The 15022-nt window shown below is 49.3% G+C and overlaps 1 protein-coding gene across 1 annotated transcript in view; it reads right to left on the reverse strand.

Moving 5' to 3' along the window:
* Positions 1-1462: 1462 nt before the first annotated feature.
* The window catches only part of RTN4R (reticulon 4 receptor), a 144259-nt gene continuing 130699 nt past the window's right edge, over positions 1463-15022 (reverse strand). The window contains exon 2 of the mRNA XM_073312445.1: positions 1463-3246. Coding sequence (XP_073168546.1) covers positions 1817-3246 — 1430 coding nt within the window. The 3' untranslated portion in view covers positions 1463-1816. The remainder of the gene's footprint in view (positions 3247-15022) is intronic.

Consider the following 15022-nt stretch of genomic DNA (forward strand, 5'->3'; position numbering starts at 1 on the left):
CAGACCAAAGATGATGGAAAACACGTAACCAAAGCAGAACTGAAAGCTATCAGAATTACATGGGAAGAAGCTAAGACTGCAGCAAGGGACTGCCAAAAATGGAAGGCAGTGGTGAAGGCCCTATGACTCGCACAGAATAAAGAGGCAAAGGTCAAGTCATTACGTGCCACCTGCATGTTACAAATCAGGCTTAGGTGCAAATATACAAATGACTTCACCCTCTCACTGAGGAAGTTACAGATCACAGAGGAAACCTAGCCACTTTATGGGGAAAAGCAATCCATCTTCTAATGATTTCCCCCACAGCTCTGGAATAACCTGTGATACAAGAGACAGGTCTGTTTTTAATACAAAAGAAACATACGGATTTCTATCCAAGGTACTTTATGGGCCCATCACCATGGTATCTGAGCACCTCACAGACAGCAATGTATTTATCTTCATAACACAAGGGTGCATTATCCCCATTGTACAGATGGGAAAGTGAGCTGCAGGGCTAATGAAGTGAATTCCACCAGACCTCCTGGGCAGGCCACCCAGATCTCCTTGATACCTAGCCATTGCTTGGCCACAAGGCCATGTTTATTGCCTAGCAACAGCCTGTCTGGGGCTATGTTTCCTGGTTGACACACCCAAATGTGAACACAGCATTGCTCTGGAAACACTTCCCGAGTATTAGCAGGCAGATTCCTTAATCACAGGGTTGGATTCAGTAATTTGTACAGGCCTAAAGAAAAATGCACCTTGTGACTCCTGTGAGCACTCAGGATTGCTTAGTCACCATTCCTACACCAAAGAGTTTGGAACATTTGGCTTGGAGGGGGCTGGGTTAATATTTTCAGCTATTCTGAGCATCTTGAAATATGCATGAGATGTTGGGGGAAGCTGTAGGACAGGTGGGAAGGGAAGCTGGAGCATTAGCTCAGCATGTTTAATTCAAGGAAATCCTTTGTTGATGCCAATTAAAGACTGCATAATGGTGCAAAGTACATCTCATTTATTGACTTCACATTAGATATTGGACGCTACCTCCCAGGCCTGAGAGTTAAATGGGAAGATCTGAGCCCCTTTTATTTTCCAAGCTTTTCAGTTAACCAGCATGCTTCACTTCTTGTGGATGACGACAGCTTAGGAAAAAGAAATCTTTATTTTATATTTTTTGTATACTTGTACACAAGTAAAATAAAATGCATATCTATATATACTGCAATCTCAGTGAAGGAAAAGGCAGCATTCTTCAACAAATGCTGCCCATAAACATGGCATGACGGAAATGAACACAGTAAAACTGCAATATTCATAAACATAGGAGTAAAGTAGCATCAAATGCATCACCTCTGCAAATGGGAACTTGCAATGCCGTTCAGTATGAGTTCAAGTTACAAACAAATTTTAAACATTCTTTCAGGAGCATTTTCTTACATACTCTTTTGTTTTGTTTTGTTGTGTGTGTGTGTGTGTGTGTGTGTGTGTGTGTGTGTGTGTGTGTGTGTGTGTGTGTGTGTGTGTGTGTGTGTGTGTGTGTGTGTGTGTGTGTGTGTGTGTGCGCCCATCGGCTTTAGCAAAAGCTACTATGTGAGTAAGTGCAAAGACCAAAAGGTATAATGACTCACAGGTTTCAGGACAAATAAATTATGTACATCTTGGTTTTGTCTTTTTTTTTTTTTTTTTTTTTTTATAATAAAGGCATCCAGTTAACTTTTGTGTAACAAAGCTTTCTCGGGGTGTATAGCAGTTTGCTTCACTCTTGCAACATTTATGGAGGTCAGCAAAATTCTGGTGTTAATGTGTCATTGACCAAGGGAAAGAGTTGCTTTTAGCAGAGCAACAGTAAGCTCCACACCAAGAGGGGAAGCAAAAGACTCAGGCTTGAATGTAATGTGGAGCTGTTTCCTTGCTGGGTGAGGCGGCACTGGGCCTTCGACTTGTTTTTTTTAGAGCACCCCTGCCTCTTTTTGGTTGGGACTGTGGAGGGTTGAATGGGAGCTAGGAATTCTGGTTTCAACTTGGTCAATGGAGGGTCTACAACGCTGGGGAAGGTCCCAAAAGGGGAGTCGTTTATCTGCTTGTTGCTCCCATTTTTGGAAGGGTCCGTTTCGATGTACTTTATTTTGGACATGTTCTCCTTATCTTTGAAAGGGTTGTTGGGGGACGGCCGGCTGCTGTGTGAAGATGGACCTGCCTTACCCTTGGCTTCATAAATAAAGGATTTATCAGTTTCCGGTTGGCAGCACTTCTGGGAGCCGTCCCGGGAATTTAGTGGGGAGTCGGTGGTTGGCAGTTTGCCAGATCTGGTCTTAGTACTAAAAACACTTGTTCTTATCTGATTGAAAGAGTCGACACATCCTTCCAAGTCGCTGCTCTGCAGTCTTTTGAGGTCTCTCCCTGCCAAGTTAGCGGGCAGATGGCACTCCAGCTCTGATGAAGATCCTTTAAACTGTTTAAACCAATTCCAGAGGGACTGAGCCTGACAGTCACAGATCCACTGGTTGCCATTTAAACGAAGGTATTGGAGGGACACTAAGGGAGCCATTGTTTCTCCAGGGAGCACCGTCAAGTTGTTATTGAACAGATACAAGGTCATCACTTTCCCAAGGTCATGAAAAGACCTGCGGTGAACCAGGCTGACTCTGTTCTGGTGCAACAGGAGCCGATCCAGGTTGATCAGCCCACGAAAGACATTCTCTGATAAGCTCTTAATTTTATTACCATGCAAAAACAGATAGGTGAGATTTGCAAGATCTAGGAAAGTGTCATCCAGCAGGTTCTGCAGGTTATTATCCTGAAGGTAGAGATGCTGCAAGGAGAACAACCCTCGGAAAAGCCCTGTGGATAGCTCCAGGAGCCCACAGCGATCCAGGTGTAAGGTGTGAAGGTGAATGAGACCCTGGAAAGTGGTGGGATTGATGAACTTCAAGTTCACATTGTCACTGAGGTCTAATTCCTCTAGTTTGTCAAGCCCATAAAATGCCCTGGACTCGATGAGGCTGATGTTGTTGGAATGGATCCAAAGGATAGTCATGTTGCGGCAGGAACTGAAGCTGGTGGACCTCACCAGGGTTATCTTGTTGTTGTGCAGGAAGATGCGTTGGGTCTGAATGGGGATCTCAGTGGGGATTACTGTCAGTCCCTGCTGCTGACAGCTTATTGTGATCTTGGGTTCACTGTAGCATACACACGCCCCAGGGCAAGATTCCACTTCCAACTGGATGTTCAAGCAAAGCACCAAAATCAGCAGTTTGCTTCCTAAAGGACAACAAAAATAGAAAGTAAATTAGAGTCAGTTACAGGAGAGCATTTTTCTCTGCAACTCATGTATTAGGCTGAAATTCACCTTTGCAAGTGCATTGCATTAACCACGTGGTATTCGCAAGCAGCGTGTGCCAGGCAGCCAAACAATTACAATAAAGAATTAAAACTCTTCTGCCACTCAACACAATAGTTAAAATCAATGTACGCGTGGAGAGAGAGTCTGAATACTGCATCAGTCTTTCACATTTGGGAGGCCTCAGAGTTAGGCCACAAGTGGAAATTAGTGTTCATATCATTTCTGCATAGTGTGGTATTGCATTGTGTGTTGTGACGATCAGGAAGTGGAGGGAGGTTCTGGATAAATGTCCTAACACAGAGACAGTCCCTACCCCAAAGTAGTAAATAGCCTTACTCCCTTGGGGCATTTCTTTCCATGGCAGAATCACTGCCCCATTAAGCACTATTCAACACTAGGACCAGGTCTACGCTACAGCCCTATATCGGTATAACGACGACGCTCAAGAGGGTGACAAATCCACACCCCTGAGTGATGTAGTTACACTAACCTAACTCCCGTGTAGACAGTGTTATATTGGTGGGATAGCACTATGCTGGCTGCATTGCTGTACATGAAGACAAGCCCTCTGCTCAAGAGTGGCCCAGGGCTGGGATGGCAGAGGGTGCAGTAGGCAGGCATGGGTTGCATTGTGCCGGTGTTACCCTTTTAGTTCCTCTTAGTCTGGCACACCACAAGCCATGCTGCACCCTCTGTTATCCCAGCCCTCCCCCAGCCCCCCCAAGCAGGTACATGAACGTACAGAAATGTGAACTAGCATCTCTTCTTGTGCCTTTCCATCAGCTGTCTCTCTGCACTAACCCCTTTGTTCTGCAGGAAATGATTGCATCCGACTCTCAGAAGAACTGACAAGCCAAGCATGTTTATAGAGAGACACTAGGGCATTGGGCTTCATTTCTGCCTCTTCTAATACTGACCATTTTGCAGCCAAGTGCTGTGTGATCTCATACCTTGGCCTTCCCTTTTCTCCAAGAAAGTCCATGGAGTACCTCTGAAAGAGCAGCGGGGTATGGCTTATTTTTGCCAGTGGGTGACACTGTGCTGGGGGGAGGTTGTGCCCAGCCAGATTCAAGGACCCCTGAGAGTTTGCATCACAGGAGAAAAGGAGTACTTGTGGCACCTTAGAGACTAACCAATTTATTTGAGCATAAGCTTTTGTGAGCTACAGCTCACTTCATTGGACGAAAGCTTATGCTCAAATAAATTGGTTAGTCTCTAAGGTGCCACAAGTACTCCTTTTCTTTTTGCGAATACAGACTAACACGGCTGTTACTCTGAAACCCATTACAGGAGAATCTTTCATTTGTGCTTTGCATGCAATGAGTGTGAAATGGCAACACATTTGCATGCTGAATCTCAGCCCCACTCCTTCCCAGAGCCCAGCCCCACAAGGTGCTGGGGCCCAGACCCTCAAATGGGAGTTACATGCCTAAATACCTTTGAGGATCTGGGCTTGTGTGCTTTCAACTCTCACTGAAACTGGTGAGAGCTGAGAGCAGTCAGCTCTCACAGGGCCCAGCCCCAAATACGCATTAGCAAAAAACTCACAATGCAAGCTGGGTGACTTTTGAGGTGCATGCATGATCAGATTAATCTTTCATGAGCCCTGGCACCTGGACCGTGGCCCCTCCTTTGCCCCCCCCAAAGCCTGTCTCCTGCTTGGCATCTTCCCCACAAGGCCCTGCCTTGCCACTTGCACAGAGGGAGGGAGCAGAGAGGAGCAAGCAGGGGGTGAGAGGGTGGAGAGGAGCAAGAGATGGGCAGGGCCTCAGGGGGAAGGGGCCAAGTGGGGGCAGGGCCTTAGGGCAGAGCACAAGTGGAGGGGGGAAGGGGCAGTGCCATGGTCCGGCACCAGGGCCCTTTCTGAGTGTGGGGCCGGCACCATGGCGCCATTTTAAACCTGGTACCGGGTGCATGCCTGGTAGTGAAACGAGGCACACTACAGGCAACAGATCCAGTGAGTTCTCCTCTCTCCGTAACCCAGAAACCCACAGGGAGACATTGCAGTGCACCACCGCTCACAGCAAAAGATGCATCTTACCCTGGGCCCATTACACTAGCGAGAACTACAGGCTGAGACTAGCCTGAGGAACCGGGGAAGGCATTTTTAACAGGGCCCTCCTAGTAATTCGCTGCCATGGAATGAGGGTGGTCCCTCTAACTAATCTGCTGAGCCATGATCTAAAAGCAGCACATGCCCCTTTGTGAAATGCCCCGTGCCATTTGGGCCACGTGATCGTGTTCCTTTCTGTGTCACGTGTCTCCTTTCCAGCTCATCACAGCATCTGGAGCGAAGGGACAAAGAGCATCTTTCTATGTTCGTTTCTAGGGCAGGTTTGGTCTTTGTGACGAAACCGGAAATGTTGGTCATGCATTTTAATGCCTCTTTATAGCTAAATTTAAAGTAGTAGCTTGAGAGTAGAGATCAGAGAGTCGGGCAGACCAAGACACTGACACAAAACTGGACAAATTAGCAAGACACAGAGAGAGTCCTGGTAGTTCCAGCCAACATATGTGCAGTGGAATCAAAACACCGCTCTCGAATGGCGGAATGCATTTCACAGGCAAGCCTGAAAGCTGATACTGTATCTAATGCAATCTCCTCATCTCTGAGTCTAAGTAGCAACTTCAAACTCAGATGATAAGAGCATAAATCATATGGAAATTCCACCAAACTGTTTACTGAAGCAACGACAAAGGTATCAAAGTGGCTGAGGGGGAAGAGTCTCTTTCACGTGATAAAAGGCTGGAAACCAAGACACATGCTTTACTCCTGTCATAAGAATTCACTCGGCACAGCTAATAAATCGGTAGCTGATCCAATATTCCCACACAGACATGAGATTCCTATACATCATATTTCACTTGGGAGATGACACCGACCCAGCACATTGGGATAATATGAGTCTGATATTATTATCTGCTGTGCCTCCCTGGAAGGTTGCATGTTGAGCTCAGTATTATGACACATTCTGGCTGGCTTGTCATGTTTTGACACATCCTTTCCCATTGTATGGAGTAAAGTAACACAAGGCAACTGAAGTCTCCTGCCGGGGAGGTGTCACACCAGGAGGAGCCTCCTGGGAAATTAAAACAATCCCGGCATCTCTCTGGCCAGCACGATTCCTCTCCCGCTAAGAAAGAAAAATTGCAGGAAAGGACATATGTTTTTCTGGAGGTTTCTTCAGCATCGTGATTCATAGCATCAGGGGGTCAGGGATGGCGCTCGAGTGGTGGAATTCAGTCAGCACCACAACAGCATCCGCTCCATTGTAACACAGTATCCAGCTATACGTATTGCCTGGGAAATCAGGGCTGCTTCCAGCTCTTCCTCACCGGCATTTACAATAGTGCAGGGCCTAAAACCTACCTGGGAGCAAATCGAACGTCTCCCTGGATGCATCACAGGTGCCCTGCCAGTATGGGAGGGAGGCACAATGTAACCAATGCAGACGGCAGAATTTAGACAGGGGACGGGACGGGAATGCTTGTGAATATACCCCTCCTCCTGCGCACAAGGGATCGGGATGGCATGTCAATATACGCCCCGCCCCCCCGCATCCCCATCCCCATCCTCAGAGCTATATCACCTGCTTTCAGTACTGTCCATTCAGGTGTTTTGTACCGTTGTGCAGTGAGGGCCCCGCAGGTCCCTGGTGGTGGACACAGCTGCTGGCTGTCTGCCCTGGCCTAGCCCCAATCTCTTGGCCTACGGAGCCAGAGGCGTGGCAGTGTTTCTTCCCAGCCCACAGGAGCAGAAGGAAGGTGACAGGTCTTGCTTCTGCTGCTGGCAGCCTGTCAGTGGCTCTGATTCCTGGCTGCTAGAGAAGCAGCAGACGGGAAGTAATTCCAGGCGGCACAAGCCTCTCTGCTGCTCTGGCTTTTAATTAGTGAGCTCGGTGCTAGCAAGTGGCTCAGATAAGCTCATTTGACCACAGACAGCTCCTGTCAATGGTCTCCCAAGCCTTTTCTCGCTTCCAATTTGTTTCCCTTTGTTGGGCTGGGCCCTGTGCTCACAGGGCTCATTGACACTTAGCTGCGCCGGTCACCAGGAGCCTGACCGTCTTCCCCAGCCATCAGAGAGGGACCCAGGATAGGCTGCTGAGGTCCACGCCAGTGCTGCAGCCCCCAGCAATGGAAGAGTTCAGCGTAGGGCTGCCAATTTTGGTTGGCCGTATTCCTGGAGGCTTTGTCCCATGACATCATCTTTAATTAAAGATTCAGCTTTAATTCCTGGAGACTCCAGGACAGCCCTGGAGGGCTGGCAACCCTGGTTCAGTGGGGCAGGGGCACTCACTCTCCTCCCAGCCCCCACTCTGAGGGAAGAGCAGCTATGTCAGTCCTTGAACGTGCACTGCACTTGCCACCCCAGCCCAGGTCCCAGGGACGATCCACCCCAGGAAGACCAGGAGCTCCCCTAAGATGCGCCTTTGTCTCTGCATGTCATCCCCTCTGCCCCCGCTGCCATGGCATTTCCTCTGGAAAAAACAGCCCCCTCCCAGTGTCCCAGCCTATGGGCGGGGCTTTGACTGGGAGCTGGAACATGGAGCCGGGATCTGTTTAAAAGACATGTGCGTGTTTTTGATTGTGTGTGGGTAGTAGGTGTGTGGGGATTTGTGTGTGATTGTGGGTGGACGACATGTGTAGGAAGCGTGTGGATGTTTGTCTCTGCCACCATTTGTGATCTGATCACACGCCTCGCAATATTTGATTTCTTCCTTAAAGCCCCAGCTCTTGGACTGAGGTGAGATCTTGTGTTTCCACTAAAAAAAAGTAAGTTTAAAAAAAAAGTTTCTAGCCCTTTTGGCTGAGAAGAAAACTAGGGAAACATGGCCCCTAGATGCTCAGAAGGCAAATCGACAGAACGGGGATTATTTAGTTTTAAATCTTATGATTTTTGGAACCTGACTCATTATTTTTGAAAGCTGGGGCCGGACAATGCAGCTGTGTGCAAGTGTGTAGGCTAGTGTGTTTCCAGGTGTATGTCATGTGGGGTGTGTGTTTCTGAATGTACCTGTGCATGATAGTATGTAAGAGGTATGTGTGTTTTTCTGTGTGTAGGATAGAGCGTTTGTGTTTGCGCATTTGTCAGTGTGCATGTGTGTGTAGTAGGTGGGCGTGTTTGTGAGTGTGTGTTGGCAAGTGTGCTATGTTTAGTAGTAGCAGTAGTATTTGTACTGAGGTAGCCCCTTGGAGCACAGTCATGACCTAGGCCCCACTGTGTCGGGCACTGTACAAACAGAATAGAAAGACAGTCGCTGCCCCAAGGAGCTAACAGTCTAAGGGTATGTCTACACTACGGAATTAGGTCGAATTTATAGAAGTCGGTTTTTTAGAAATTGGTTTTATATAGTCGAGTGTGTGTGTCCCCACAGAAAATGCTCTAAGTGCATTAAGTGCATTAACTCGGCGGAGCGCTTCCACAGTACCGAGGCTAGAGTCGACTTCTGGAGCATTGCACTGTGGGTAGCTATCCCACAGTTCCCGCAGTCTCCGCTGCCCATTGGAATTCTGGGTTGAGATCCCAATGCCTGATGGGGCTAAAACATTGTCGCGGGTGATTCTGGGTACATATTGTCAGGCCCCCATTCCCTCCCTCCCTCCCTCCGTGAAAGCAAGGGCAGACAATCATTTCGCGCCTTTTTTCCTGAGTTACCTGTGCAGACGCCATACCACGGCAAGCATGGAGCCTGCTCAGGTAACCGTCACCCTATGTCTTCTGGGTGCTGGCAGACGTGGTACTGCATTGCTACACAGCAGCATCAACCCCTTGCCTTGTGGCAGCAGACGGTACAGTATGACTGGTAGCCGTCATCGTTTTGTCTGAGGTGCTCCTGGCCACGTTGGCCAGGAGCGCCTGGGCAGACATGGGCGCAGGGACTAAATTTGGAGTGACTTGACCAGGTCATTCTCTTTAGTCCTGCAGTCAGTCCTATTGAACTGTCTTATGGTGAGCAGGCAGGCGATACGGATTGCTAGCAGTCCTATTGCATCATCTTCTGCCGGGCAGCCATGAGATGTGGATGGCATGCAGTCCTTCTGCACCGTCTGCTGCCAGCCAAAGATGTAAAAGATAGATGGAGTGGATCAAAACAAGAAATAGACCAGATTTGTTTTGTACTCATTTGTTTCCCCCCCTTCCCCCGTCTAGGGGACTCATTCCTCTAGGTCACACTGCAGTCACTCACAGAGAAGGTGCAGCGAGGTAAATCTAGCCATGTATCAATCAGAGGCCAGACTAACCTCCTTGTTCCAATAAGAACAATAACTTAGGTGCACCATTTCTTATTGGAACCCTCCGTGAAGTCCTGCCTGAAATACTCCTTGATGTAAAGCCACTCCCTTTGTTGATTTTAGCTCCCTGAAGCCAACCCTGTAAGCCATGTCATCAGTCGCCCCTCCCTCCGTCAGAGCAACGGCAGACAATCATTCCAAGCCTTTTTTCTGTGCGAACGCCATACCAAGGCAAGCATAGAGGCCGCTCAACTCACTTTGGCAATTAGGAGCACATTAAACACCACACGCATTATCCAGCAGTATATACAGCACCAGAACCTGGCAGAGCGATATCGGGCGAGGAGGCGACGTCAGCGCGGTCGCGTGAGTGATCAGGACATGGACACAGATTTCTCTGAAAGCGTGGGCCCTGCCAATGCATGCATCATGGTGCTAATGGGGCAGGTTCATGCTGTGGAATGCCGATTCTGGGCTCGGGAAACAAGCACAGACTGGTGGGACCGCATAGTGTTGCAGGTCTGGGATGATTTCCAGTGGCTGCGAAACTTTCACATGCGTAAGGGCACTTTCATGGAACTTTGTGACTTGCTTTCCCCTGCCCTGAAGCGCATGAATACCAAGATCAGAGCAGCCCTTACAGTTGAGAAGCAAGTGGCGATAGCCCTGTGGAAGCTTGCAACGCCAGATAGCTACCGGTCAATTGGGAATCAATTTGGAGTGGGCAAATCTACTATGGGGGCTGCTGTGATGCAGGTAGCCCATGCAATCAAAGATCTGCTGATATCAAGGGTAGTGACCCTGGGAAATGTGCAGATCATAGTGGATGGCTTTGCTGCAATGGGATTCCCTAACTGTGGTGGGGCCATAGACGGAAGCCATATTCCTATTTTGGCACCGGAGCACCAAGCCGGCGAGTACATAAACCGCAAGGGATACTTTTCAATAGTGCTGCAAGCTCTGGTGGATCGCAAGGGACGTTTCACCAACATCAATGTGGGATGGCAGGGAAAGGTACATAACGCTTGCATCTTCAGGAACTCTGGTCTGTTTCAAAAGCTGCAGGAAGGGACTTTATTCCCAGACCAGAAAATAACTGTTGGGGATGTTGAAATGCCTATATGTATCCTTGGGGACCCAGCCTACCCCTTAATGCCATGGCTCATGAAGCCGTACACAGGCAGCCTGGACAATAGTCAGGAGCTGTTCAACTACAGGCTGAGCAAGTGCAGAATGGTAGTAGAATGTGCATTTGGACGTTTAAAGGCGCGCTGGCGCAGTTTACTGACTCGCTTAGACCTCAGCGAAACCAATATTCCCACTGTTATTACTGCTTGCTGTGTGCTCCACAATATCTGTGAGAGTAAGGGGGAGACGTTTATGGTGGGGTGGGAGGTTGAGGCAAATCACCTGGCTGCTGGTTACGCGCAGCCAGACACCAGGGCGGTTAGAAGAGCACAGGAGGGCGCGGTACGCATCAGAGAAGCTTTGAAAACCAGTTTCATGACTGGCCAGGCTATGGTGTGAAAGTTCTGTTTGTTTCTCCTTGATGAAACCCCCTGCCCCTTGGTTCACTCTACTTCCCTGTAAGCTAACCACCCTCCCCTCCTCCCTTCGATCACCGCTTGCAGAGGCAATAAAGTCATTGTTGCTTCACATTCATGCATTCTTTATTCATTCATCACACAAATAGGGAGACGACTACCAAGGAAGCCCAGGAGGGGTGGTGGAGGAGGGAAGGAAAATGCCACACAGCACTTTAAAAGTTTACAACTTTAAAATTTATTGAATGCCAGCCTTCTTTTTTTTTGGGCAATCCTCTGTGGTGGAGTGGCTGCTTGGCCGGAGGCCCCCCCACCGTGTTCTTGGGCGTCTGGGTGAGGAGGCTATGGAACTTGGGGAGGAGGGCGGTTGGTTACACAGGGGCTGTAGTGGCAGTCTGTGCTCCAGCTGCCTTTGCTGCAGCTCAGCCATACACTGGAGCATACTGGTTTGATCCTCCAGCAGCCTCAGCATTGAATCCTGCCTCCTCTCATCACGCTGCCAGCACATTTGAGCTTCAGCCCTGTCTTCAGCCCGCCACTTACTCTCTTCAGCCCGCCACATCTCCTCCCGGTCATTTTGTGCTTTCCTGCACTCAGACATTATTTGCCTCCACGCATTCATCTGTGCTCTGTCAGTGTGGGAGGACAGCATGAGCTCAGAGAACATTTCATCACGAGTGCATTTTTTTTTCTTTCTAAACTTCACTAGCCTCTGGGAAGGAGAAGATCCTGTGATCATTGAAACACATGCAGCTGGTGGAGGAAAAAAAAAAAGGGACAGCGGTATTTAAAAAGACACATTTTATAAAACAGTGGCTACAGTCCTTCAGGGTAAACCTTGCTGTTAACATTACATACATAGCACGAGTGCTTTCGTTACCAGGTCGCATTTTGCCTCCCCCCACCACATGGCTACCCCCTCAACCCTCACCCCTCCCTGTGGCTAACAGCGGGGAACATTTCTGTTCAGCCGCAGGCAAACAGCTCAGCAGGAACGGGCTCCTCTGAATGTCCCCTGAAGAAAAGCACCCTATTTCAACCAGGAGACCATGAATGATATCTCACTCTCCTGAGGATAACACAGAGAGATAAAGAACGGATGTTGTTTGAACGCCAGCAAACATACACTGCAATGCTTTGTTGTACAATGATTCCCGAGTACGTGTTACTGGCCTGGAGTGGTAAAGTGTCCTACCATGAAGGACGCAATAAGGCTGCCCTCCCCAGAAACCTTTTTCAAAGGCTTTGGGAGTACATCCAGGAGAGCCGCGAATGCCAGGGAAAATTAATCCTTTCACATGCTTGCTTTTAAACCACGCTTTTAAAAGGTACACTCATTGGAGGTCCCTTCTCCGCCTGCCGGGTAAAGGAGGCAGCCTTGGGTGGGTTTGGGGGGTACTGGCTCCAGGTCCAGGGTGAGAAACAGTTCCTGGCTGTCGGGAAAACCGGTTTCTCCACTTGCTTGCTGTGAGCTATCTACAGCCTCATCATCATCATCATCATCTTCTTCGTCCCCAAAACCTGCTTCCATTTTGCTTCCATCTCCATTGAAGGAGTCAAACAACACGGCTGGGGTAGTGGTGGCTGAACCCCCTAAAATGGCATGCAGCTCATCATAGAAGCGGCATGTTTGGGGCTCTGACCTGGAGTGGCCGTTCACCCCTCTGGTTTTCTGGTAGGCTTGCCTCAGCTCCTTAATTTTCACACGGCACTGCTTCGGATCCCTGTTATAGCCTCTGTCCTTCATGCCCTGGGAGATTTTGACAAAGGTTTTGGCATTTCGAAAACTAGTAGCACGGATTCCTCTCCCCATACAGCGATCAGATCCCGTACCTCCCGTTCGGTCCATGCTGGAGCTCTTTTGCGATTCTGGGACTCCATCATGGTCACCTGTGCTGATGAGCTCTGCATGGTCACCTGCAGCTTGCCACGCTGGCCAAACAGGAAATGAGATTCAAAAGTTCGCGGTTCTTTTCCTGTCTACCTGGCCAGTGCATCTGAGTTGAGAGTGCTGTCCAGAGCGGTCACAATGGAGCACTCTGGGATAGCTCCCGGAGGCCAATACCGTCAAATTGTGTCCACAGTACCCCAAATTCGACCCAGCAAGGCCGATTTAAGCGCTAATCCACTTGTCAGGGGTGGAATACGGAAATCGATTTTAAGAGCCCTTTAAGTCGAAATAAAGGGCTTCATCGTGTGGGTGGGTGCAGGTTTACATCGATTTAATGCTGCTAAATTCGACCTAAAGTCCTAGTGTAGACCAGGGCTAAAACAAGAGGTGGATACAGACAGACAGGGGAACACAAGGAAACAATGGAAATTGCTCAGCATGATGGGCAGTGGTCTCTGCACACCAGGGGCCTAACCTTTGACAAGTCTGTTGCAGGCATCACAGCAAAAGCAAGTGTTAAGGAGGGACAGTGAGGTAGCTTTGGGGATCTTTGTGGGGAGCTCCTCCCAAACATGAGTGGCCGCCGGAGAGAAAGCATGTAGATGCTTCTTTGAAAATGCAGCAAGTGGGTGATGGAGACTAACATCTCTGACTGTTTGGAGGTGGGAGTCAACATCTGGACAGCGAATGACAGGGAGGTGGGGATGGGCTGTGAAGGGCAATCAAAGTAGAGATAGGCAGCATATATTTGATGCAACAGAGAGGAGGGAGCTGACACGGCCAAAGCAATAAACTAGGAGACCGCAGCAATGTCCTGAATGGGCGTGAGTCAGGCAAGACGGCATTGGTCGAGAACAGAGAGGAGGACGGTGCAGTAATGGAGGGGTGAGATGACGAGCGTTTGGATGAGGATTTTAGCAGTGGGGATGGACAGAATCTCACAACTGTTCTGCAGCAAGAACAGGCAAGATTTAGACATATCCTGGATGGGAGGCGCTAGACAGAGGTCGGTGTCGAAGATGACACCCAGGCTACCAGCCTGAGTAACAGGCAGGATGGTAGCACTTCCGAAGAGGCTGAGAAAGGAGGGAATGGGGAGGATTTGGGGGGGATTTTAAGAGCTTTTTCAGACAGTGTGTGTGGGTGTGTACTAGGGGTGTGTGCGTAGGTGGACAGTGTGTGTGCATGTGTTTCCGTTTGTATATATGTATGGCCTCCGCCATCTGCCTTTCCTTCTTTCCCTCCCTGTCCCTCCCTCCATCTTCCTCTCCTCCTTCTTTTTCTCTCATCTCCTCCCTGCCCTGCTTTCTAGTTTCCCCACCTTGGGAGCTGACAGATAATGGAGACCCAGCCTGGGGAAACAATAGCCGTGTCTTTGTGGCCTGGACAGCATGTTGTATTCTGTCCATCACCATTCACACCCTGCTGCCTCTGATTACCCCGAGCAAAAGCAGAGAAGAAAGAATCAGAGCTTCAAAGCTCAGCCTGTATGAACAAAGCACAGATACAGCAGGGATGTCACATATACCAGCCAGGACAGTGGCCTGCAACCTCTCAAACCTATGAACAAGGTTAATTGAGCCTGAATAAAGGGGCCCAATCATGGGAAGGGCTGAGCATCTGCAACTCTTGGAGGCCCCAATGGGAGTGGTTGGTGCTCGGAATCCCTTAGGATTGAGCCCCTTAGGTGATGTTAGTTGCTGAGAGAACAAGTGCTTGGGGGATTTTACTTCTGTGAGTTAAAAGGAGGCCTGGTGTCATAGCCTGCTCATAGGGTTGCCAACTTTGTAATATTTAAAAACCGGATACTCCAGCAGGAGTGCCAGAACCTCCCCTGCAGCCCCACCCCTTCCCCCAAGGACCCGCCCCTGCCCTGCCTCTTCTCCTGAGGCCACACCCCAATTTGCTCCTCTTCTCCCCTTCCTGCATTTGGTCGCTGCTTTTTCCCCACTCCCCGGCCTGACACAGGTAGAAGGCAGCCCCAGTTGAGTAGGGGCTGGCACAGGTGACGGCTCGGCACCTCCC

Source organism: Lepidochelys kempii, chromosome 15 (genome assembly GCF_965140265.1).
Source record: "Lepidochelys kempii isolate rLepKem1 chromosome 15, rLepKem1.hap2, whole genome shotgun sequence".
NCBI classification, from domain to species: domain Eukaryota; kingdom Metazoa; phylum Chordata; order Testudines; family Cheloniidae; genus Lepidochelys; species Lepidochelys kempii.